The sequence below is a fragment of the Salarias fasciatus genome, chromosome 18 (genome assembly GCF_902148845.1).
Source record: "Salarias fasciatus chromosome 18, fSalaFa1.1, whole genome shotgun sequence".
Taxonomy (NCBI): Eukaryota; Metazoa; Chordata; class Actinopteri; order Blenniiformes; family Blenniidae; genus Salarias; species Salarias fasciatus.
This window is the reverse complement of record NC_043762.1, coordinates 26,219,021-26,241,438: the sequence shown is the minus strand read 5'-3', so window position 1 is coordinate 26,241,438 and position 22,418 is coordinate 26,219,021. Positions and strand designations below refer to the sequence as shown.

General features: G+C 44.2%; 2 protein-coding genes across 2 annotated transcripts; both read right to left on the bottom strand.

Moving 5' to 3' along the window:
- Positions 1 to 1,009: 1,009 nt before the first annotated feature.
- LOC115405151 (uncharacterized) lies at positions 1,010 to 7,513 on the bottom strand. The gene is made up of 7 exons (XM_030114626.1): positions 7,305 to 7,513; positions 3,712 to 3,856; positions 3,513 to 3,608; positions 2,289 to 2,433; positions 2,041 to 2,186; positions 1,611 to 1,750; positions 1,010 to 1,513 (listed from the first exon to the last, which is right to left on the bottom strand). Exons 1-7 carry the CDS (start codon positions 7,402 to 7,404, stop codon positions 1,365 to 1,367), a joined length of 921 nt encoding a protein of 306 aa, XP_029970486.1. The 5' UTR covers positions 7,405 to 7,513; the 3' UTR covers positions 1,010 to 1,364.
- A 3,602-nt stretch (positions 7,514 to 11,115) lies between these two features.
- On the bottom strand, positions 11,116 to 17,966 carry c18h5orf22 (chromosome 18 C5orf22 homolog). The gene is made up of 10 exons (XM_030115873.1): positions 17,772 to 17,966; positions 17,137 to 17,282; positions 16,111 to 16,260; positions 15,872 to 16,005; positions 15,099 to 15,397; positions 13,883 to 13,945; positions 13,580 to 13,701; positions 13,338 to 13,404; positions 12,667 to 12,806; positions 11,116 to 12,347 (listed from the first exon to the last, which is right to left on the bottom strand). Exons 1-10 carry the CDS (start codon positions 17,838 to 17,840, stop codon positions 12,191 to 12,193), a joined length of 1,347 nt encoding a protein of 448 aa, XP_029971733.1. The 5' UTR covers positions 17,841 to 17,966; the 3' UTR covers positions 11,116 to 12,190.
- Positions 17,967 to 22,418: the final 4,452 nt, after the last annotated feature.

Below are 22,418 nucleotides of genomic sequence, written 5' to 3'. Positions count from 1 at the left end.
TTTTTTTAAAAAAGGCAATTTTAGACATTTGCTGCCTTTTCTAAATTGCAGTCACAGAAGTTGGTAGCCTTTTCAACCATCTTAACCTGGGGTGTCTTTTTGAAGAAAGGCAAGGCAGGTAAATAAGATAAATTAAGAAGAAGACAATAATAAGATGGAAAGCACATACATTTTCAGAAAGCTTAATACAATCAGTACAGAAGAACTGAAGAGCCACATGGCTCTGGAGCTGCAGGCTGCAGACCCCTGAACTACATGTCTAATGTGATGAATGGAGGAGTGCACAGCAAAACTATTCAATCCCCTTCACTTTTTCCACAATTTAATCCACTTTGTAGAAATACTGTAACTTATTGCTTTTATTTAGAAGATGGAGTACCCAGAGAAATAAAACAATCATGCTCCACACTCGAACCCATGACCTTTGAGCGTGAGTGTGTGTCTTTAGTACCTCCAGCCACTGATTGCAGAACAAACACAGAAGCAGACACATGTGGGAATTGTGTCTGTTGCTGTGTTTGTCCTGCAATGTCTGAGTGTGGGAATCCCACATACAGTTTAAAGCAGGGGTGTCAAATATAAGGCTTATGGGCCAAAATCAGGCCACAATCCAGCCTGAAAAACAAACAAGTAAATGGAAAGGTTTCAAAGCAAAAAAAAAAAAAAATCAGTGGAGCCCTGATGAAATATTGCTGCAGCTTAATTTCATCATAAAAGAGCAACATGAAGGGTTTACATCAGAATAACTGTGCGAGGAAGAAATATTACCCATAATTCCACTTGATTGCTAATTTTTGAACCATAACCACAGATGGGTCTTCAACAAACTGAGACAACGGGGCGGGTCCAGCGTTCAGATTCACACTGACTCCAACATAAACACACTTCTGCTGCACAACGACGCGTTGTGAAACAGCCTGATGACAACAGCGAGGTTTATGAAAACACACCGAGCTTCAGGGTCTGAGCAACAACAGCTTTAATCCATCAGATCCAGGAAGGACTGCTGTCAGATTGATCAGGTTTGTCCATGTGTTCGTGTCTACAAACCACCTGTAAGTGTTTTGTTTTGCTTTCATTAAATGCAGACGACTGTTTTTGTGACAACAGGAGACTTTAATGCTCAAACACCTTCAAACAGAGCGGGTCAAACTTCACGTCAATCAGAATCAACAGCATAAGAAAAAGTGCAAAATTACAAGTGCAATAACAAAGAAACAGCCCCAGAAGATCAATAGGATGCATGAATCTGAAGGAAAGCAAGTATAAAAGGTACTTCATATGTTAATGTAGTGGTCTATTAGTATTTAAACTCTTCTTCTCTGATTGGGGCTGCTGGTGAATTGTAGACGTAAACCGGAGCTTCAGGAGAAGACTCTGAACTTCCTGCCGTCCAGAGGAGAAACCATGAGGCGGGCCGAGCCGGGCGAGTGCAGGGGGCGGTACTTATTCCTCCAGATGACGGTGAAGACGCGAGAGACGAAGAGGATGCAGGACAACGCCAGCAGCACCACTGGGGGACGGAGCAGAGAGACGTTTTCACCGTCTTCCTCCAAACAAAACCCTGCTGGAAACGCACGACGCTCAGAGCTCCCGCTGCTGCGACTCACCCATGAACACCGCGTTGGGGGTGGGATCCTCGGGGTCGAAGTGTTTGTAGACGTTCCCGACCAGAGCCACGATCACCACGGCGTACACCGTCAGGATGTTCCGCACCCAGCGGTCCAGAACCCAGTTCTCCAGGATGAACCTGCACACAGCGGGCAGCGGCCATCAGGGAGGCAACGGCAACGGCGGAGTCAGAAGAGTCAATACGCCGATCAGCACAGCTCGAAATTTGCATTAATGGAACCGATTTATAGTTTAACCTTGGAATTTTTTGATTACATAATTAGGATTTTTTTTTTTTTTCAAAAAAGGAAAAAAGAATGATGTTGGTATTTATCTAATGTGGAAAAATGTGTGACGGTTTGTTCCAAAAATATAACACCGAGTGTGTGTAAGGCCATATTTTTCAGAGGGAGCGTCCCCGACTCTCACCAGGTGGCCACCTCGCCCAGCAGGATGCAGAGCGACGCCGTGGCGGCCGTGCTGCGGTCCACGCCCCACAGCTGGAGCACCAGGGAGAAGTTGATGAGCGAGGCGATGGACGTCCAGGTGGTGTACACCGCCAGACCGTTCTGCACCTGCACACACACACACACACACACACACATATACACATCATCACTTACAGGAGACTGCAGCTACACACACACACATACAGAAAAACACACACACACTCGTACCAGTATCCGGAGACAGATGAGGTCCTTGCGGTGGTACGTCTGCAACCACAGCCCATAATAATCTGTCGCATAGCAACAGCAGAAGAGCGCGGCGTAGTTGGTGATGGCGATGAGGATCAGCACAACCAGAGCCACCAGCATCATCCTGGAACACGGAAACTTCACTGAAATGTCCTTCAGAGCACTTTATTCCTTATGATAATGCTGATTTTCATCCTGTGTTTTCTGGAAGCTCAAAGCCGGAGTCGACGTTCTGGCGCTGAGTCACTCTCGCTGTGGAGTCACTGTTTACCTGCGGAGTGAACGACAGTCCCTGAACGCCTCGTACAGACACAATGAGGCCTGACGCCGCTCATTTTTTCCTGAAATGATGCCAAACAGGATAAAGACCGCGAAACTTCTGCAGTTTGTTGGCCACGCCAGTCGTAAAAAAAGCCATTTTCAGTCTGTGCGAGCCAAGGCCCTCACATAACAGAGGATCATTATGATGTTTATACACCGCATTCTCCCTCACAGCGGCTTTTTTTAAAGATCACACAGGAAATAAAAGCTGATTTTGGCACCTGGATGAAAACCATCACAGGAGGAGAACAGCGTTGGTTTTTTTTTTTGTTTTTTTATGGTTTCCTTCATATTGGAAGTTTTGAAACATTGTGACTCGCTTTGATTACTAATTTATCTTTAAACGTAACATTTTGATGCGGTGTCGTCGTCTACTGAGTATGTGCAGAAGAACTCTTTACTCTGACCGCATTACACGTGCACAGCAGCAGCGTTTCAGAAAAGATGTGTTTTTCCTGTGAAGGTGGAAAAGGAGCATTTCCAGAAAGTTTCATTTTCAGTGGCTCCGAGCACTCAAGCAAAATGAGCAACACTTTTATGACCTATATTAGAAAATAAATAGGTTTTCTTATAAACGGCACACTCCAAATCAGAGAATGCCTCGCAAGAATGTATTTCCTTCTTGTATTTTCTGTTAATCACACATGAAGCACTTTGGATTACAGCAGCCTGCATGAAAGCTGCTGTCGGGACAGTTGGGAGGATTGACTGCAGCCTTCCCACACACCAACACACCAGCATGCGTGGAAGAATGTGCAGTAACCGGTCCCAGACAGAGGCTGCTAATGCAGGAGGCATGTTCCCAGAGAACGCTCACGGCCGGCACTGCTGCCAGCGGAGAACGTGCACGGCTCTGCGAGCGCACGGCGGCAGAAGACGTACTCTCTGTCCCACACCAGGAGCCAGGTGACGTTCAGCAGCATGTTGCAGAGCCAGCAGAAATAGAAGGCGTACGGCAGCAGACGCTGGGCCCACGATCTATTCAGAGAGAGAGAGAGAGAGGGAGAGCGAGAGAGAGGATCAGGTTGACTCGCAGACCCGCAGCCCTCCGTACGAGACGCAGCTCCGGACGCCGCCGCACCCTCTGAAGACGTATGTGGTGATGTAGATGACCATGAGGGTGAGCCAGGTGTAGATCACCCCCCAGATGGAGAAGGTCCAGCCGGCCGGGGTGATGCCCGTCTCGAAGCGGCTCGACACATTTCCCGTGGTGGAGTAGAACGGACCTGGAAGGCAAGAGTCAAACATGAGGGCCGAGGGCCAAAACCGGCCCGCAAGGGACTCCAACCCAGGACACAAAAACACAAAACTGAGACCCGAGCTGAGATGTCAGTGATGAAAGCTAACAAACTAGCATGAGCATCAAAGTCAGGCTGACAGGGGAAGTTTGTGAAAAACGCTCATAATGCAATAATAGTTATTTTGCAGCAGAAAAATCAGCTTTATGGTTCAAATGGAGTCATTTTCAATCATAACTGCTTGGTTTTAGAGAAAATATCTACAAAATATAGCCAAATTTCATGACTTATATTCAGAAATTCAACATTTGGCCATCTTCTTGTTTTTTCTTTTTTCCATTTAAAGTTGCATCTCTCTGTCAAACCCTCGTCTCCAATATGTGTTTCCAGCTGGATGACACCTCTACTTTAAAATAAACTTTAGAGCAAAACCAGGAGTTACAGCAGATGCATGAGCAATACTTTTTATCGATCCTGACAAAAGCATCTGATCATCGTCCTCCCACACTCTGAAAGCTCCAGCAGGAGGGAAACGAGCAGATTCACTTCCACAGTCAGCTGTGATGCATGTAGAACTATCCGGGGTGGATTGAGTGGATCAAGAAAAGGGCGTGAAAGTCAATCCTAAACTTTCTTCAAAGTCCTGGAGGTATTATGATCTGGAGTCAGACAGAAGTAGTTAATCAGCAGAAAATGGGCTGGGTGGTGAAGCGTCCTCGCTCCCAGTGACTCACGGAGGTTGCGTGAGGTGACTAATGCAGCGGGGAGAGGCAGGAGGAGGGACTCCCGCACACAAATTGTTACTGTGGTGCTCCTCGGAGAGGACGGATAAAATTAGCAGAGAGAGAGAAAAGCCTGAGGAAGTCAGACTTTTATCCCTTAAAGCTTCAGATCTTCAGCTGTGTCTCCCTCAGTGTCCACAGATCCTCTGAAGATGTATGGAGAAGAGAGGAGTTGACGGTTCAGTGCAGAAGGAGTTAGCCACTACATATAAGAATCATATCCGTTATATAAAGTTGTTTTTACTTCCTTTCTGCTGCAGTTTGGGGTTAAGGCTCGAGTTTGAGGATCCACGGCAGTGAAAGTTAGATTTCAATGAGCTGATTAAAAGCTTGTTTCTCTGACCTCAGGGGTGCATTTACACCACATTGCTTTAATGTTTCAAGTGAAAAGGCACCGTTTTAAGAGTTTCTTGTTTACATGGCAACATTTTGAAAACATATCAGAAGGATTGAAACAGTTAAAGATGGACCGACACAAAAATGCGGCCGTGTTCAGGATCCACCTGGATTCCAGATGAGACCTTCAAGAAAGCAACCAATAAAAAGATATCTATCAAAAACACGTAGTTCCAAGAACGTCTTTGAAAGTACTGTGCATGTCTGCAGTGTATCACGCAGACAGAAAAATAAGGTCTAACAGGCCTAAACAGCTTGATGGAGACTCTCTCGCCTCTATTTGTCTGTTTCTGTAGCAACTGCCGCTCTGTCTTTCCAAGCAGGATACTTAAGGCACTTTAAATACTGTTTATATGCAAGTAAACACAGAGTATTGTACTGTGGGGGTCGGTCGGGGTCGTCTCAACGCGAGGATGCGCTCACATGTGTGGTGCAGCCTGAATTCAACATCAAGTCAAATATTTAGTGGACAGTTAACTTTCAGAACTCCAACAGCAATAAGTCCTCTAGGATTTATTGATCCTATGTAACAATTATTAGGCCAAAAATCTTCGATTTTCTCTCAAAAACTGTCTTTTTTCCACATGTTTTATGACAAAAATAGATGGAAATGTTTCAGTTCCTCTTTAGTTGGTTTCAAAACAGCGTTAGAATAACCATTGTGATTCAAGATTAAAAAGAAAAAAAATAAGAAGAACCACACAGAGGAAAACATGCAAGCTTTATCTTCTGGAAAAATAACAGTGCAGGCCACTTACAGTGGAAAAAGGTGAAATACTGAGAGCATTTTGTTGTTTCTGGAGGAAAAACTGTGGGAAAATCTAATTAGAAAACATAAAAAAAAAAACTGTGCAAATGTTTGAGTGTCTGTCTACTTTCCTGCATGTTCATGTATTTGTCTCCATTGATCTTCTTCCAGACTATTTTTCTTCCACATGTAAAACTCGATCATCAGCTTCTTCATTGAATAAACTCTTACAAAAGATGTAAGTTTAGGAACATGTAATATAGCTGGGAGAGAAGCTGTAAAAGCCCTCTGTTTCTCTGTGTGATCATTTGCTTTGAATAAATCTGCATTGTGGAGCTTAATACAAATTTGTGCAAATGCAAGATTCCGATTTCCCAAAAAATACTGCTTTCATTTGGGATTGGACCTAATGAAAAGGTGTGTATTCCAAGTTTTAACCATGATTGAAGCAATAGTGTTCTGACGAGAAGTGCTGTTGAATTCTCCTGAGATCGAATCACTCATGATCCTAAACCATATGGTTTGTTTCTATACCTCCTTTTTGGCCACATTCATGTTGCTCATCACAGCTGCAGTTCAAACTAAGCTGTGCTTTTGAAGAAAAGTTGATTATTGTGCCCAATTTCTGTTATTATAGTAATTATAGCTGACAAACAAATTCACCACAGCTAAGTCATATTCTTGTTATTCAACTAAGTTTTGCCTTAAAAACTTCGCTTGGAGAAAGCCTTTGCCTTTTTTTCCCCAAGACTTAAAGACGATTAGTTACTCATTAAATACACCTTTCCAAGTAATCTGTAACTAGTAAAGCAACATCTGGACCTTAAAGGGACAGTTCAGAGTTTAAATTCCTGAGCAGAAATGAACGGATCACATAAATAGCAGAGCTGGTCTCATATGGGGAAGCAGACTGGATGATTCAGGAGTGTTTCATCCATCTGTGGGGCTGGCACAGGATTTCGGAGCCACACCCTGACCATAAAAAACACATTTTGGTTACTTTACAGCTCCAGAATAACAAAATCCGAGCCAAACGGGCTATTTTCTGACAAAAAGTAGTTCTACATTAAATATGCCTTATTTATAATTCGGAATATTCATCGTTTTAACTTTATCCACACTATGTATTTGACTATGGATGATAAGCATGCTTCAGATGCAGAAAATGTCATGTATTATTCTGAATTGTCCAGAACTGATGTTGTTGAGATGCGCTTTAACATGTTACGTCTTCTATCGATTTGATAAGATGTAAAAACGGATCATGGAAAAAAAGCGTAATTTGTTTAACTCGACAAAACGTGACAGCGTAATGAGATGCAAACAACACGCTCCAGGAGACTCATTTCGCAACAAGAGGGAAGAAGGTTGTGTAAGGGAAAAAAAATAAACGTAATTTGAGAGTTTGGGAGAAATTAAAGCAGCAGGAGAACCGCGGCGGAGGGATTCTGGCACAACTTTTTCTGAGTTAATTTTAGAGCAGAAATGAGGAGGACTCGATTTAACTCACCTCTGCCCGCTCCGGCCAACGCGTTGATGATCAAAACGGCGATGAAAACCACCGTGCAGACGACAATAACCACGATTCGGGGTAAACTGTTGTGCTTCATGTCGGCGGTGGTCAGGCTGCGATGCGTTCAGGGACCGGAGCGCCGAGGAGAAGCGGACGGAGAGACGGACGCAGAGTAAACACTGCACGAGGACGAGGTGATGCCTTCACGTGCATCACGGAAACGCCCCTTTCCGTAAGCTCCGCCTTCACTTACATATCTGCGGATACGTCATCGCTATATTTTGTTTCAGCATTAGTTTTATTTTATGTACATTTAAATATTAATTGGGCCTAAAGTGAAAACTATCACAGAATCAAACTACCTGAAACATTTTTTTAAAAAAAGAGACAATTTGAAATGGTGAAGCTCATTGGAGGGATTTGTTGCAGTTTGGTCATTTATTTACAAAACACAAGTCAAGTCAGAATCAGTCCAGTTTGAAATAAGAAGATATCTGGATCCTCCTGATCGGCCCACAGATTCTCTCCTTCAGTGGTTTGAAGCGACCGGTGGAGGTCGAGAGAGATGTTTTCTGATTCTGACTGATCTCAAAGAAGCTCCTCCTCAAGAAGGACACCGACTCCCACTCCTGTGAAAGACCTGCTGGCTGCTCGGTCACTGCAGGTCCAAGAGAGCTCAGAAAGCCCCGAGTCCAAATCCTGGAGGTCTCTGAAGGGAGCCGCTGCCTCTTTTCTGCTGGCTCCTCCAGCAGACCAGCAGACACAGGCCCATGTTGTCCTGGAAGCTGTTCCGACTGGAAGAAGAAGCCCAGTAAGTGAATCCATCAGAAAGTTGACAAGAGAGAGGATGTCAGCGAGGCAGAGGAAGGCCAGGACTGACCAACATGGAGCGTGTGACTGACACAGGTAGAGTGGCAGAGACCAGGATGGGAACTCACCTGAACCCAGGAGGCTGGAGCCACAGTCCAGGACAGACTTCAGAGGCAGGAACAACTTGTTCAAAGTCTTACAGCTTCACCCTGAGAGGCTGCTTCACTGTACTGACCGAGCACACTGTCCGGCTTGATGTCGGTGTGCAGGACGCCGAAACATGAAACCTCAGGGTGTCCAGAGCCACCAATCAATCAATCTTTGTAAAAGCACTTTTCATATTCATAAAACTACGCAAAGTGCTGAAAATGCACCATCAACCCACACACACACACACACACACACACACACACACACACACACACACACACACACACACGCTCACACACACACACACACACACACACACACACACACATACACACACACACACACACACACACACACACACACACACACACACACACACACACACACACACACAAACACCACCAGTGGGGCCGCCAACACCAGGAGAAGTCAAAGGTCATGACTGCTGGGGCTCCAGCGCCCGACCTCCAACCCCGCCAGACCAAGGGAACCATGGGGGCGGGGCAGCGACGTGGGAGTCTGGGGCCACGGAGCGCTCTGCCGGCGCAGTGGTGCCGCTGAGAGCAGCCTCGTCGCTGAGGCGGTGGTCCTGGTTCTTTCCGGAGCGGCAGTGGCTCCAGGAGTGCCACCGCACCGCCTCCCTAATCAGCCTCCGGCAAGCCGCGGCGTTCGAAGTCTGAGATGATTGCTGCTGCTCCGGGACCGACGGGGAACGGTCCAGCTCCAGGACCACGGCGGAGTGATCCGAGGCCACAGCAGAGAGATCTGCGTCTGGGGCCGGGGTCAGAGCCGGCCCGTGGCATAGGCAGTATAGGCAGATGGTAAGGGTGCCGTCCATTAGGGGGTGCCAACGCCGCCTCGCCAGCAGCACAAATGGGAAAGAAGAAGGGTGAACTAGGCGACCGCCTAGGGCGCAGCGTATACGTCTTTCTCCCTGAGCGCCTCCGACAGCCGGCGGATGTCTTCCCTGAGGTCAGCGCTGATCTTATAGTGACCGGGAGGTGCAGGTGAGGTCCACGGTCCATCACTGAGGCCAGTTTGGGCTGACAGCACAGCCTCACTGGTACCCACGGGCACACTCCTCTGGTCTCGGGTTCTCGGGTTCACTACCGGTGTAGCCGTGCTGCCGTCTTGCTACCGGCTGGCCGCCCTGCCTCAGTACAGGATGCCGCCAAGAGTTGCAGACATATTAGTGTGAGAGGACCAGTTAGAGGACTCAGGTTCCTCGACTGATCGCTGGGACGGATCGGTTCATAGTCCTCGGTTTGGATCAGGTCATACAGGTGGATTTCTGTCCCAGGTGGTCAAACCGCTTAGCGTTTGACCAGGGCAGTGAGATCAGGATGGAGGACACTGATGGTCTCAAAGATGGACAGCTGAGGAGAAAAAAGGAAGACGTGGTCTGAATGATTCAAACAGAACCTGGAAGAACAAATGAGCATTGAAGCAACGCATTTACCTCCTACTCGACGTCCTGGACCTCTGATGAGAACCTTGATCATCAGTTTCAAGGTTCTCAGTGCTGAGGCGCCTGACTACTTTCCTGAAGCAGCCTTCCCTGATGAACTCCTGGACGGAGTAAAGTGAGGAGCTCAGGAGCGCTCCTGCCTCAGGATGTCCTGTTAGAGAGAGAGATTCTTCAGTCAGTGTTTGAAAAACACTCAGTCCAACAGAAACCATGATCCTGTCCATGTACGGATTATCTATAGCTCTTTACAAGGTTTTTATGTGAATATGTGTAAATGAAAATTTCTTTGAAGACAGAGGGGGAAATATTTGTTTTAGTAAATGGGCCCTGAAGTACATCTACTGCTGTATAGCCTCGATTGTACTGACAGACGCCATTATATCCTGTGGTCAAAGTACTAAAGTTTTCTCAAAAACTGACGGTTACCCCCCACACATCAACGTTCTTCTGCATGTCTAGTGTTAATCAAAACGTGAGATGCAATAGGAAGATGTTTTTTTCCCTGACTTAATACACATTCAGGAGTTTTAGTTCATTTCTGCTACAATGAAGAGCTAAGTTTAGGAGGGTGAACCTCCAGCAACGTCTGCCGCAGCTTTTTCTGGACTCAAGTGTGTTCAATCATCTAAACTGACCAATCTTTATGGTTTGCCTGCTTTGTTCATTTTGAGAAGTTTTGACGTATGGAGTGTGGCGAAAATCGACAGAGTAAAGACACAGTTGCACTTTGTTTTTAAGTCAAATGAATTGTCCCAAACTAAAACAGAAAAAAAAGATGTCCCATATTTGAGCAAAACCTAGTTATAAAACTGCAAAAATATATACATTGAATGAAGCAAACTGCACCTGGTCTACGAAAATAGAGGCCTTGGTTTTAGGACATTCCTCACCTTTTCCTCATTGTTCTTAATGATTCAAAAGTTGAGGATGAACCGTTCAGCTTTTACCGAGTCTGTTACATTAGCTACAGCCAGGTGAGGCTAGACCATTTTTAGGGGTGTTCAAGCTCAAGAACCCTTAGAAATATGCCAAGCCCCCTAAAATTACTGACAAAAAAGAAACAAAATGCATTTGAGTATTATTATTGCTAATATTATCATTAAAAACCTAATGTAAAGACTACTGCTACACCCCCTACCCACCCTGCGCTTCATTAAAGTAGAAAGATAATCCTTTATCTAATTTATCTGTTGTTACCATTGATCCCAAGATTACATCTATATTGATATATTTCTGAAGAGTTGGTGTACAGTAAGGAACGACCGAAACTCCAGAACAGACAGAAGCTTAGCAATGGCAACCAATTAAACTTTCTCTGATCTTACTTTAATCATTTTATACACATATAAGTACATTTTCAATTAAAACACAAAGGGAAAATGCATTTCTCAACTAATTGAAACATTCACACAAGCTGCATTTCACTTTATGTGACAAATACAAATTGAATTTACTTTCCCCTTTTCTGTCTTGTCTTCAGTTTCTTGGCTCGCTTCATTTCCAGCTTTTATACAATTTGAACCATTCAAGTATCAAAACATGTAGCTTTTTATAGAACATTCTGGCTCGCTCCGAGCTTTTTTATTTCATTTTTTACTGCATCGGCATTCATGTCAGTGCTTTTATTCTTTACTATTAATGTAAATGAAAAACACAAAAGACTGTAAATTATGTTCTGCTAAAATATCAAGAGGAGAAAGACACTTCATACAACAGCTTAAAAAACAGCTATTTGATTAAATTCATTCACTTCACAAAAAACAACCCAAAAGATGCATTTAATGTACTTTTAATTGTATAAAACATTAAGTTACAGTTTCTAACTTGAACACAAACTTGTAGAAACATTACAAAACAAGTCTGAACACAATATTCATCATGTGACCTGGAAACTAAAAAATAAATTGAGGATTTTCAGTTTAACCGTTTAATGTAATCTAACATTTTTTGACGTTTTAAATAAAAATTACATCTCATGTCCACGTAAAAAAATCTAATTAATTGAACTGTCAGCTTTCTGTTGACAAAATCATTAAAATTTTGAACAAGTTTATAGTAAAATTCTACTTTTAAAGCACATTGTGCTGCTAGAAACTACAAATGTTTTCCACAGTCTAAATTCATGCAGTAACTAGCCAGGGAGTGTGAATGTGTGTGTGTGTGTGTTGTCCTGTGACTGTTTAGAAAAACACACCAGAAGAGCTTCGTCTTAGTTTCCATTTAGTTTAATCTAAAAGTTCATAAAATAAAACTTTATCTTCCTACAACAACACTGAAAAAACAGAATCCTGTGTTCACTAACTTTCCTGAACATTTGTTGACTACATGTAAACAAAACACTATTTCCACACGTGTTTTCAGTCACCTGGTTTCTGTGAGTCTTAATAAATAAAGTCAGAGTCTAAAGTAAAAACCAGATCTGAGGAAACGGAGCAGCGGGTCCAGAGTCTGTCTGTTAGGAGGCTTGCGGCTGGTGCTCCAGCGTCTCCGCGAAGCTGCTTTCATAGTCTTTGTGTAGGTCCAGAGCTCCGTACAGCCCCTCCAGCACGGCCAGGACCCTGCTCTGCACCGAGTCCACCTGCTCCACCGGGCAGTACTCGTCCAGACTGGACCTGAACGCACCACAGACAGGCGGGTCAGGGCTGGACACACCGACAATAATGCAGATAATATCTAAATTCTACTCTGGAGAATGAGACAAAGCAGTGAGTAAGTCAGAAATGAAGGCGTGTTCTGGGTGGAGAACCTTTCAGCTTCTGGTCTGGACTGTAATTATAAGTGAGGAGTCCAATCATTCCAAAATGGGCATTGATGTGATGAGCAGCATCCTCTGAAGGCGGTCCAGCGTTACCATGGAAACCGGTAGACGTTGTTTAAACTAGTGCTTATTGTACTAATCACCCTGTACGATGTGTGTGCGGAGCTGTTCACCTGGACATGGTCACCAGAGTGGGCGCAGGCAGAGCCTTGAGGAGCAGCTGGACGGCTGTGAGCAGCCCGTCGATCTCCTCCTCCGTACTGATGTGGTGAGGCAGCTCCACCAGGTCGCAGGTTAGCCCGGCCTGATGGACCTGGGGGGAGGGAACGGGTCAGGGCCGGAGCCAGACGTCAAGCCCAGCAACTCACCACCGCTCAGAAACACAAACATGAGAGGAGCTGCCAGGATGAGCGACGATGCATGAAGACCCAGCGAGGCTCGGGCCTTTGAATCAGAGATATCGGCAGCTAAACAAAGTGGGGAGTATTTCTATTTCTATTCACATGATTTAAATCTCTGCTTCATGTCGTCATCACATGAAATAATAAGGGTGCATGTTTATGTCTGGACCTGCAGGGGCGTGGCTTCAGGAGACAACAGAGGTGAGCATTCCACCTGACGATCGGGTTTCGGCCTGTCATGCACCTCGCAGTCGTCAGTAATACATGAGTGAGCTGAACGTGACAGCTGGTGAAACCCTGCCATTAAGGAGGAGTCCACTGACTAACTCCTGCACCTATTATACAAGAGGAGCAGTTTATTTCTAGTGGCTGGAGCCACCCGTGACCCTGTGACCTCCGTAAAACTGAATGCTCTGATGTCCCGACACTTCAAATCTTCTCACCATTTCGTAGTCTGGAGACGGATTTCTTGCCTTCAAGCTGGAAACCAGTCGATGTAATGAAGACATGCTGCGAAAACAAACAGGAGGATCAACAACCGAATGACGTGCACACATAGGATTTTAAGTTTTCATGGGAAACCTATAGGATTATTATTAAAAAGCCCCCCTGTGTACTGTGTAACGATGAGCTACATTACAGCTCCTCCTCATTATTTCTGGATGTTTCCGTCCATAACCGTTACCCGGGGTTGCTGGCCCAGCGTGTGACCGTCTCCTCTCCGTCGTCCTCCAGCAGGTCGGCGAACGCCGCCTCCAGATCCTCCAACTGACGAGTCCGCCGATCGACACACTCCTCCAGTTCCTCCTGCACACCAACACACACTAATCTGACCATGCTTCTCTTCTGTCATCGAGGTGTGGCTTCTAAAATAAATCACATCTACTAAAATTAGTCTCTGAGGGATATTATTCTCCGAGGAGCAGCATTCATAAAGAAGGATTATTTGGAGAAGTGAAGCCACTCCTGGAAGATCTTTGCTTCTGACCTGATTAGCGTTGGGGCGTGGCGCTCGGAAGCTGTACAGCTCCTTCAGGATGCCGTATTCCTCCTGCACGGGGAGAAAACGTGAGGATCGGGTCAGTTCCACACAGGAATCCTTCTTACAGTTCAGTGATGACGACACACCAACGCATGGAGCACAGCCAGAACGTCATGACCACCTGCCACAGCTTCAGGACAGATTTCACAAACAAATTTTCACAAAAATCATTCAGCTAATAAAAGAAAAGTCTACAATCTCATCATGAATCCAATTTCTGGTGCAAAAGACAGTGAAATGTCCCTAAAATTCTGCTACAGCTGTCGTCTTATGCTGTTTTTACAAACTCAAACTGCAGCACAACGAAGGAAAAGCTTAAAGTTTAAATTTAAAGGTTATTGTGGCACTACAGGAACTTTTGTAGTTCCTAGAAAAGGAACATATTGAGGCTTTATATCCTGGCTGAAGCTTTTGTATTGTTATATTCGGCAATTATAGCGGAAGAAAAATGGCGTAACACATGCCCAGGGTGTGATTATGTTCCCTTTATTTACTTGTTTAACACTTTTTGTGTTTTGTTTTCGTTATTGAAGTTTGAGAGGATGTGACTGGAAAAAAAAGAGGAAGTAAAATAGTAGAAAAACTAAATCACAGCCTGCTAAGGCTGATCTTACAACATTCCTCCTGCTACTTTTGAAATATGTTAAAATGTAATTTGTTTTTCAGAGATTTGAAATGAAACCATTCATTCATTGTGTTGTCTCGTTTGTTTGGCGTTTTCTCTTCATGATGTGGCTTTTGTGCTCCTGTCGGCCCGTTCCTATTGGAACTTTTTGTTCACGCCGCTGTTCCTGTCGCAGCTTTCGGATCTGATGAGCAGCTTTGTTTCCCGGCTTTTGTCTCCCTGCTGTTGTTTCAGAATTTGTGTTGCACGTTTGTGCTTTTGCGACCCTTTCAGCCCACCATATACAAAAACACAAAGCAGAGCGGCTTCCACACTGCTAGAATAACAAAGTGTGCACATATCCCAGATTATCAGTGGGTGAAATGCTGCTTTAACAGACTCAAACTGGCTCTTTGATGTTGATAAATCTGTAGGATTAGTACTCCAACACTTTACACACCTTCTTTTTTGCGGGTCAAGCCAACGCTCTGGATTAAACTGCTCCAGTTTGCTAAATGAGTCCAACACAACGTGCTCTGCTTGCAGTGTGACACATACCTGCGTGTACATCTCCTTGAAAGGATTTTTACAAGAGAAAAAGTCCAGATCAATGTCCAGGATGTACGGCTCCGCCTCACTGAGGAAAGGAGAGACTCTCTTAACCACATAACCGGTGGATCCTTCATCATCCTCCTCCTCTCTGGGGTCTGTGCCAATGATGCTGCGTCCTGCCTGCGTGCTGCTGCCCTCCGCTGGTGGCAGGCGGTCAGTGCAGCCTGGCTGCGAGCACCCGGCCGCCGCCGCGTCCCACCACTCTGTTCGAGCCCTCTTTGCTCGCCGCTTCTCCATTTCGGCCTCTGAAAGCAAACGAGAGGCGGATGAGAGGGTGGGTTGGGAATAAAGTAAACCTCTTGTCTGAGATAAGAAGTTTTTGAATTATATTCCACAATTTTGAAGAAAAGAAAGCTTTCTGAGAGCTGCTGCTAAAAATACAGCAACTCTAAAATGCTGCAAGGTGATCGAATAAGAGGAAATATTGACTGAAACCACTGACAAGAGCTGGAATCTGCTGCAGGAAGCTCCTTCAGATGTTGAGAGGCCCTTAAAGGTGATGGTTTCTGTGAAAATACTGACATTCCCTCATGTATACTCTGTGCCACTACAAATAAAAGCTTTAACGTGTAAATGTAAAGGTTATTATGTCCTTATTTTAATGGTTCAACCTGCTGAAGATGAAACTGTGCTGTTTGTGGCTGTTTGAGTTTAGAGACTCGTATCGGGCTTCGTTGACCTCGTCCAGCCGTCTCCTCCATTCGAGGCATGTGACGTACCTGCGATCGCCCGGTGGCCCGGCTTGACCGGATCGACTCTGACCACGTTCAGCTGGAAAGGCTTGGAGTTCTCCAGCTGCTCCGCGCAGACATACAGACCATCACTGAGGAAGTAGTTATCAGTGCTGGTCACTCTGATGAAGATAAAGAAAAAACCTGATGTGAGCCAAGATCATACATGAGTACAAAAAAAAAAAAAAAAAGCATAGAAGTGTTCTCCTCTGACGTCTTTGTCCCACCTGATGGTGGTGGTGGACGAGTCTCTGCCCACGGTCATCCTGTGCTCTCCTTCTCTGATCTGCTGGGCCCAGTAGGGATGCAGCCACGCCACACAGGACACGTGACCGGCGTACACCATGGGCATGATCCAGTTCTCTATGCTCAGCTCACTGGAACACAGGAACATCAACAGAGCCCATCGTTACAGGAGAACATCCAGCTGCAACAGGGGTGGCAAACATAAGTGTGACAACACCAAGAACAAAAATTCTGGATTAAATTCAGTAAGATATATATATATATATATATATATATATATATTTTATTTTTTTTTTTTAACCAGCTGTTTAGTTTAAATGTTTGCATCATTGTAGTTTTGTTGTCTAATTCTTTTACTCACAGTTTTTGCCTGATGACTGTCACATAAAATCAAGAAATACTGAAGTTCTTTCCATAATTTGCTGATTAGCACCTGAAAATCTGGCTGTGCATTGAATTTCTCTACAGAAATTAACGCTTCTTTCCACATTTCAAACATCTTGGCTAAATCGTCAATTCACAAAGACAGATCAACTGTCCAGGACCCTGCTCGGAATAAACAAATCAACAAAAATGATGGCTGGATGGGAGAAATTATTAATAAAATTATATGGAAAAACACTATCAATTGCAATATATATGGACTTTTTTATACTGAGAGTGAGCTACAGGTTTAAATATGATAGATAAATCAATACATACTTACAAATGATCAATGATAATTTTACTGGATGAGTGTATAAACAGATTAATGATGTATCAATGGATACACACATGAATTTATGACAAACATATATTAGAGATTAATGAATGGTACACTGTATTAGTGGAGGACTGGTTAGAGAGTGAGCTGAATAAATAAATATACAATGACTCAAGATAACTGATAGAACTCTAAAAAAAAAGATGGCAGTAATCTTGATTCCACTAATAAAGGCAGCTGCTGAGAATCCTCCAACGTGAGGAGCTGGGGCTGCCGACTGCGCCGTCCGACAGTCGGAGCCCACCTGAAGAGCTTCTCCTTGTCGAACACCGTGTCGGCACACATGTTGACTGGAATGAGGAGGTCGGGGTGGGAGTCCAGGTGAACCATCTTGATGTTCTTCACCGGCAGGTGTCTCGATGCGATGGCCCGGTAAATGTGACACACCACCTGGGAAAAACAAACAAACAAACAAAAAAACAAAAAAAACTACTTCAGTGACAAACGTGGCAAGCACATCTATTTCAGTAGTCAGGAATATAGCAGTTTCAGAATATCAGTCTGTCTTTTCTTTTTTATTTCTAGGACAAAATTAATATAAATAAAGAAAAGTAACACATCAGGAGTGGGTTGTGGTTATTGCTACACAAACACAGTGTATTATCTAGGTTAAGTCTTCGTGATGTTATATAATCCATCCATTCCCAGCTTTTAAACAACATATTCTGTTTTTCCCTCCATCCTCCAAATATCCAATCAGAGCTGTTTTTTCAATAAAGCATAATAATATGCAAATATCAGAATAACATGGCAGATAAGTGGTTATAAAAATGCTTAGTACTGTGTAAGAATATAGAGAAAGACGATTATTAATGATGCTTGTCAAACCCCAGACAGTCTGAGCGGAGCTGGGGCTCGGTGTGTCGGTGCTGGACTCACATCGTGGTGGTCCTCCACCACCCACACCGGCAGCTCCCGGTAGACCCTCTTCAGCGGGGCGCAGCTCATCGGGACTCCCGGTGTCGAACCTCCGCGGTCACTGTAGCATTTTCCACCCGGTAATAAGGAGTTCAAAAGCTAAAAACCGGGATGTTTTCACTCCGAGCCGCTGCTGCTGTCCATCAAACAGAGCGCCGGAAGGGACGACAGCGCTGTTTTTATGTCCGGGTGGAAACAAGACAAAGGAGCGCGTTCCAGACCCGTAAAGGTTCCTGTCTGAAAACCTTTATTTATTTATTTATTTATTTATTTATTTATTTATTTATTTATTTATTTACACCAAATAAAATATATTTATATTTAAGTTTTGGTTGTTTTAACAGGGTTTTTGTTGTTTTAGCAAGTTAATCAGTTTTAGCTATTTCAACTCTTACATGTTGTACTTTTGTCCTTTTTTCAAATAATTTATTTTTCTCTTACCTTTATTTTTCATGTTTAAGCCTTTTGTCTTAAAACAAGGGATCAGCCAATTTGTAGCTGTTTTTTTGTAGCTGTTTTCACAAATCTATCTTCAATTTTGAGTGTATTGGAAGTTTTGGCTCTTTTTATCTTTTGGCAATCTCCACCGTTTCAAAGAGAAATAGGAGGGAGTACAAACTAATCGAGCCCCTTTCCCATCAATTAAGATAATTTCCCCCACTCCCATGTCTCTCTTTGTTCGTCTAGCTTTCCATCCATTCATTCATACATAACTGAATGTTTTATTTTTTGCCTTTAACAAACAGTTTGAATAATGTTTCTCTTTTTAATGATCTGTAAGATGGAAGTCTGAAAAATCATTCACAGCTGATTTTCGCAAATGTCCTATTCACTGTATTTGTTCTCCTCTCATTTATATTTACTACAGCCCCTTTTTCCCACATTCTTCGGTTCAAAGCTGAAAAAAAAGCTGATATTTGCTCTGTAGCAACAGGCTCACTGAGCTTTCTCCTTTTTCAACAACCCTTGTATGTATAAGACAATATTTATCTTTGGCTCCAGGGAGGAGTATCTTATACAGCAACCGCAGGTATATTCAATAAGAAAACGTCATGCTATGAGGATCCCTTCAATGGAGTCATGGGGGAAAGCAAAATAATCAGCTCTGGTGCTCACTTCATAAATACATCTTTACAAATGTAACACCAGTTACAATGGAAATAAACCAGCTTTTTAGGTGTGCTGGATAGTCTTGATGTGTAACAACACCGGTTGCAATTGAGCCTGTGAATGTCATCAGACTATTGCTAAACTACAGGAACACCCTCACAAGTGCTTTAGCTTGGGACATAATTGAAAATGATTGCTCCTTGTCACACTCATATCCCTGCACTTGTCCATGTTGTGTTGTGGAGGAATATAAGAAATTCATTAAGTATCTGCTCTGCAAGCTGGAAAGGAGTTTTTTTTTTTTATTGTGTACACAAGTTATAACGTGCAGCGATAGCGCAGAGTTCTGAGTTCCAAACTTAGATAAACTTGGGTCTCATCTGCAGGGTGGTGAGAAGTGATCTTTTGCTGTGAGGATGCTTATCTCATGCTCTGCATGTGCACAATTCACAAGAGGCCGCAGCTGTTTGGGAGTCACAGCTATCTGCATCCAAGGATGCGTGGATTGGGTCAATCACCATCTGCACGAACAACAACAATATTTACCATTACCATCAGCTTTGAGCATGAGCTTTATGGACAATTGTTCATTTATGAACAAACATGTTCAAGCTCAAATGAATTTTACAAATCATATTTTTATAATGGCACCTGTCAGTGTCACTGATATATGCTGCTGACAGACTGTTGTCACGGCTAACAAGCTACTTTTTATGGTACAAAGAAACGCAGTTTTTCACTCTTTATCAGGGGTGAAGTTGAGGCTTCAGATGCTGGCGGGACTGCAGAGGCCAACATTTGCTATTTTTTCCCTCTGTTACTGCATTGACCATAACCAATATAGCCGGCACCACAACAGATGGAGCAAGTGTCTGGGTAGCCAACCATCATCCTGTGTTTACACAGCTTAAACAGAAGCAGCCTAATTTACAGTTCATTAGCTGCGCATGGCATTCCCTGAACCTTGTAACTAAGAAAAAAACACAGCAGCTCCCTGGCAATATTGAATATATAATCAGAGAGACTTACAGCTGGTTTGTTGATTCTGCAAAGCCTCGGAGTGACTAGCAGGCTCTTTATGAGGCTGTTAACAGCCCAGGATGTCCTCCGAAATAGCTTTCTGCAGGTCTCACCGGCTGGCTAGTGACAGCAGATTGTATTAACGGGATCTTCGATCACGAGCACGGTCTCATTTTACATTCCAGCCTTCCCGCGAGCTCTGAACAGCGCTATGCGGCACAGCCTCCCAGCTAAAATATGCAAAGACAAGACCAACAGCCATTACTTGCTGTCTCTGCCCTGCACTGAAGGTTGCCAACTAGGTTTTCAAGTCGGAGACTGGAGACACTCTTAAAGCTCATGCCAACGATAAAAAGTGTTTTCTGTACAAACGATGAGCAACAACTCATGGAAACAGTCCTCCAGCGCGAACCTCTCAGGTCTTCATCTGGATTTGGGGACCACTTTCAAATGAGACACGCGCTCTCTAACAGGAGAAGCAGCAAAAGAGTTTAATTCAGCTTACAAATGTTGAATAAATTCTTGTCCCAACTCGATATTCTGTGGAACATGTTCAAGATGTGATTAAATATGATAGCATTTGACCCACTGGTGCAACTTTTAATGGGACACAGTTGAGTATTTTTTAATTTGAAGGATTGAAACACAACATATAGATCACTTATTTAAAAATTTCTACATATATTTAATCAAATATACTTGTTTAAAACAAATAAAGACAAGTTCCATCCATCTATACCGATTCATGCTGTGCAGAGGAGGCTGGAGTCAGTCCCAGCTCACTGTGGATGGCAGCAGGATCTACCTGGACTGATCTCTAGTCCATCACAAGGCAAACACACACAGACAGAAAACACACACTCACAATCACATGTACGGGGCAAATTAGGGTCACCAAATAACCTTATATACAGGGGTGCACATAACTGGTACGCAGGTACGTAAGCGTGACAAAAATCACAAAGGCGTAACATCACTTGCGCCACCACGCGCCTTTACGTACCTGACAGTCAGGTTACAAATGACACACGTGACGGTGATTAGAATGTAACCTGAAGTACATTCACCAAGAGATACAGTAGGTGGCGGTATGCACCGAAGCTGTTGGTTGCCACCATTATTTCAAAGAAGAAGAACAAGAGCGACACACGTCTCATCCGCATGTGTCAAGCACATCAGAGGAGTCAACCATGAGAGATGGCAAAAAAACAACAGACTTTAAGCAGCTTCTTTGGTGTCTCACCACCACCACCAAAAAAGACAAGGCGAACTGAGCCGGAGCCCAACAAAAGAGTTTTTCCTGAAAAGTGGCTAAAAGATGTGCCGTGGCTTGAAGCTAATGATGAGCGGACTGAAATGTGGTGCAAGGTCACATCCACATCTAGCAGACAAAACAGGTGCTTTTAATAAAGGCTCAAAGAATTTCAGTCGTCCTTTATTTGTTAAACATGAAAAGAGCAAAGAGCACGTCAATGTGGCACAAGCTATTGCTAATGAACAAGCTAACCAAGAAGAAATATCCAATCGCCCGCTTGCCAGATGTCGAGACAGGCTGAATGAAGAACAACGGCAAGCTCTGTGTAATATTTTTCTCCTCGCCTTTCATAAAGGTAAACATGCACGTCCCATGTCTTCCTATTCTGAGGATTTACTGAAGCGGCTAGGAGTGAATGTCGGAGGTGCATATCATTCACGTGAAGGTGGCTCATGGATATTGCAGAGCCTTGCGCTCACCATCAGCCAGGAGTTAAGAGCCAAGTTGCAGTCTGCTGACTTTTGGGGGCTGCTTTTTGATGGATCTGAGGACATCACAAAAACCGAGCAGGAAATCGTGTATGTTGTATCTGTGTCCAGCGACAGAGAGTTTACCTCGGACTTCCTTGGACTGATTGAACTGGGTGCTGATCGGACTGCACAGGCCATAACTGACGGACTTGTGAGGCTTTTCCACGACGCAGGCTTGGGTGACTGGACCGCTTAGTTGGTCGCTGTGTGTACAGACGGTGCTGCTGTTAACGTCAGTGCCTACAATGGCATTGTGCCGAAACTAAGGCAACTCGCTGCGGTTGGAGACTCTCTCGTGCACATGCTGTGCACCGCACACATACTGGAGAAGTGCACAAAGTCAGCTGATCGCAGTGTTCCTTACTGTGAGACATTTAATCGCTCTGCGATCAAGCTGCTGCAGTTTTATTTACAGAGAGGTGGAGCAAAAAACACTGCTGCACTGAAGAAATTGTGTGAAGAAAATGGGATCTCCTTTGTGAAACTGAGTAATTAGTAGTTACTCCAGTTCTACGAGTAAGTGCGTGCCCGCCTACGGGCTTCGCCAGTGGCACACCTCCAATCTCTGTCCAATCCACTGAGACTATACAAAGCTCGACGCACCAATCCCCCGCACGCGATGGTGCAGCGCCATGCCCCACAACGAGGGTACATAACCCCGGATGGCGCTAAAGCAAACCCTTCTTCTGACGT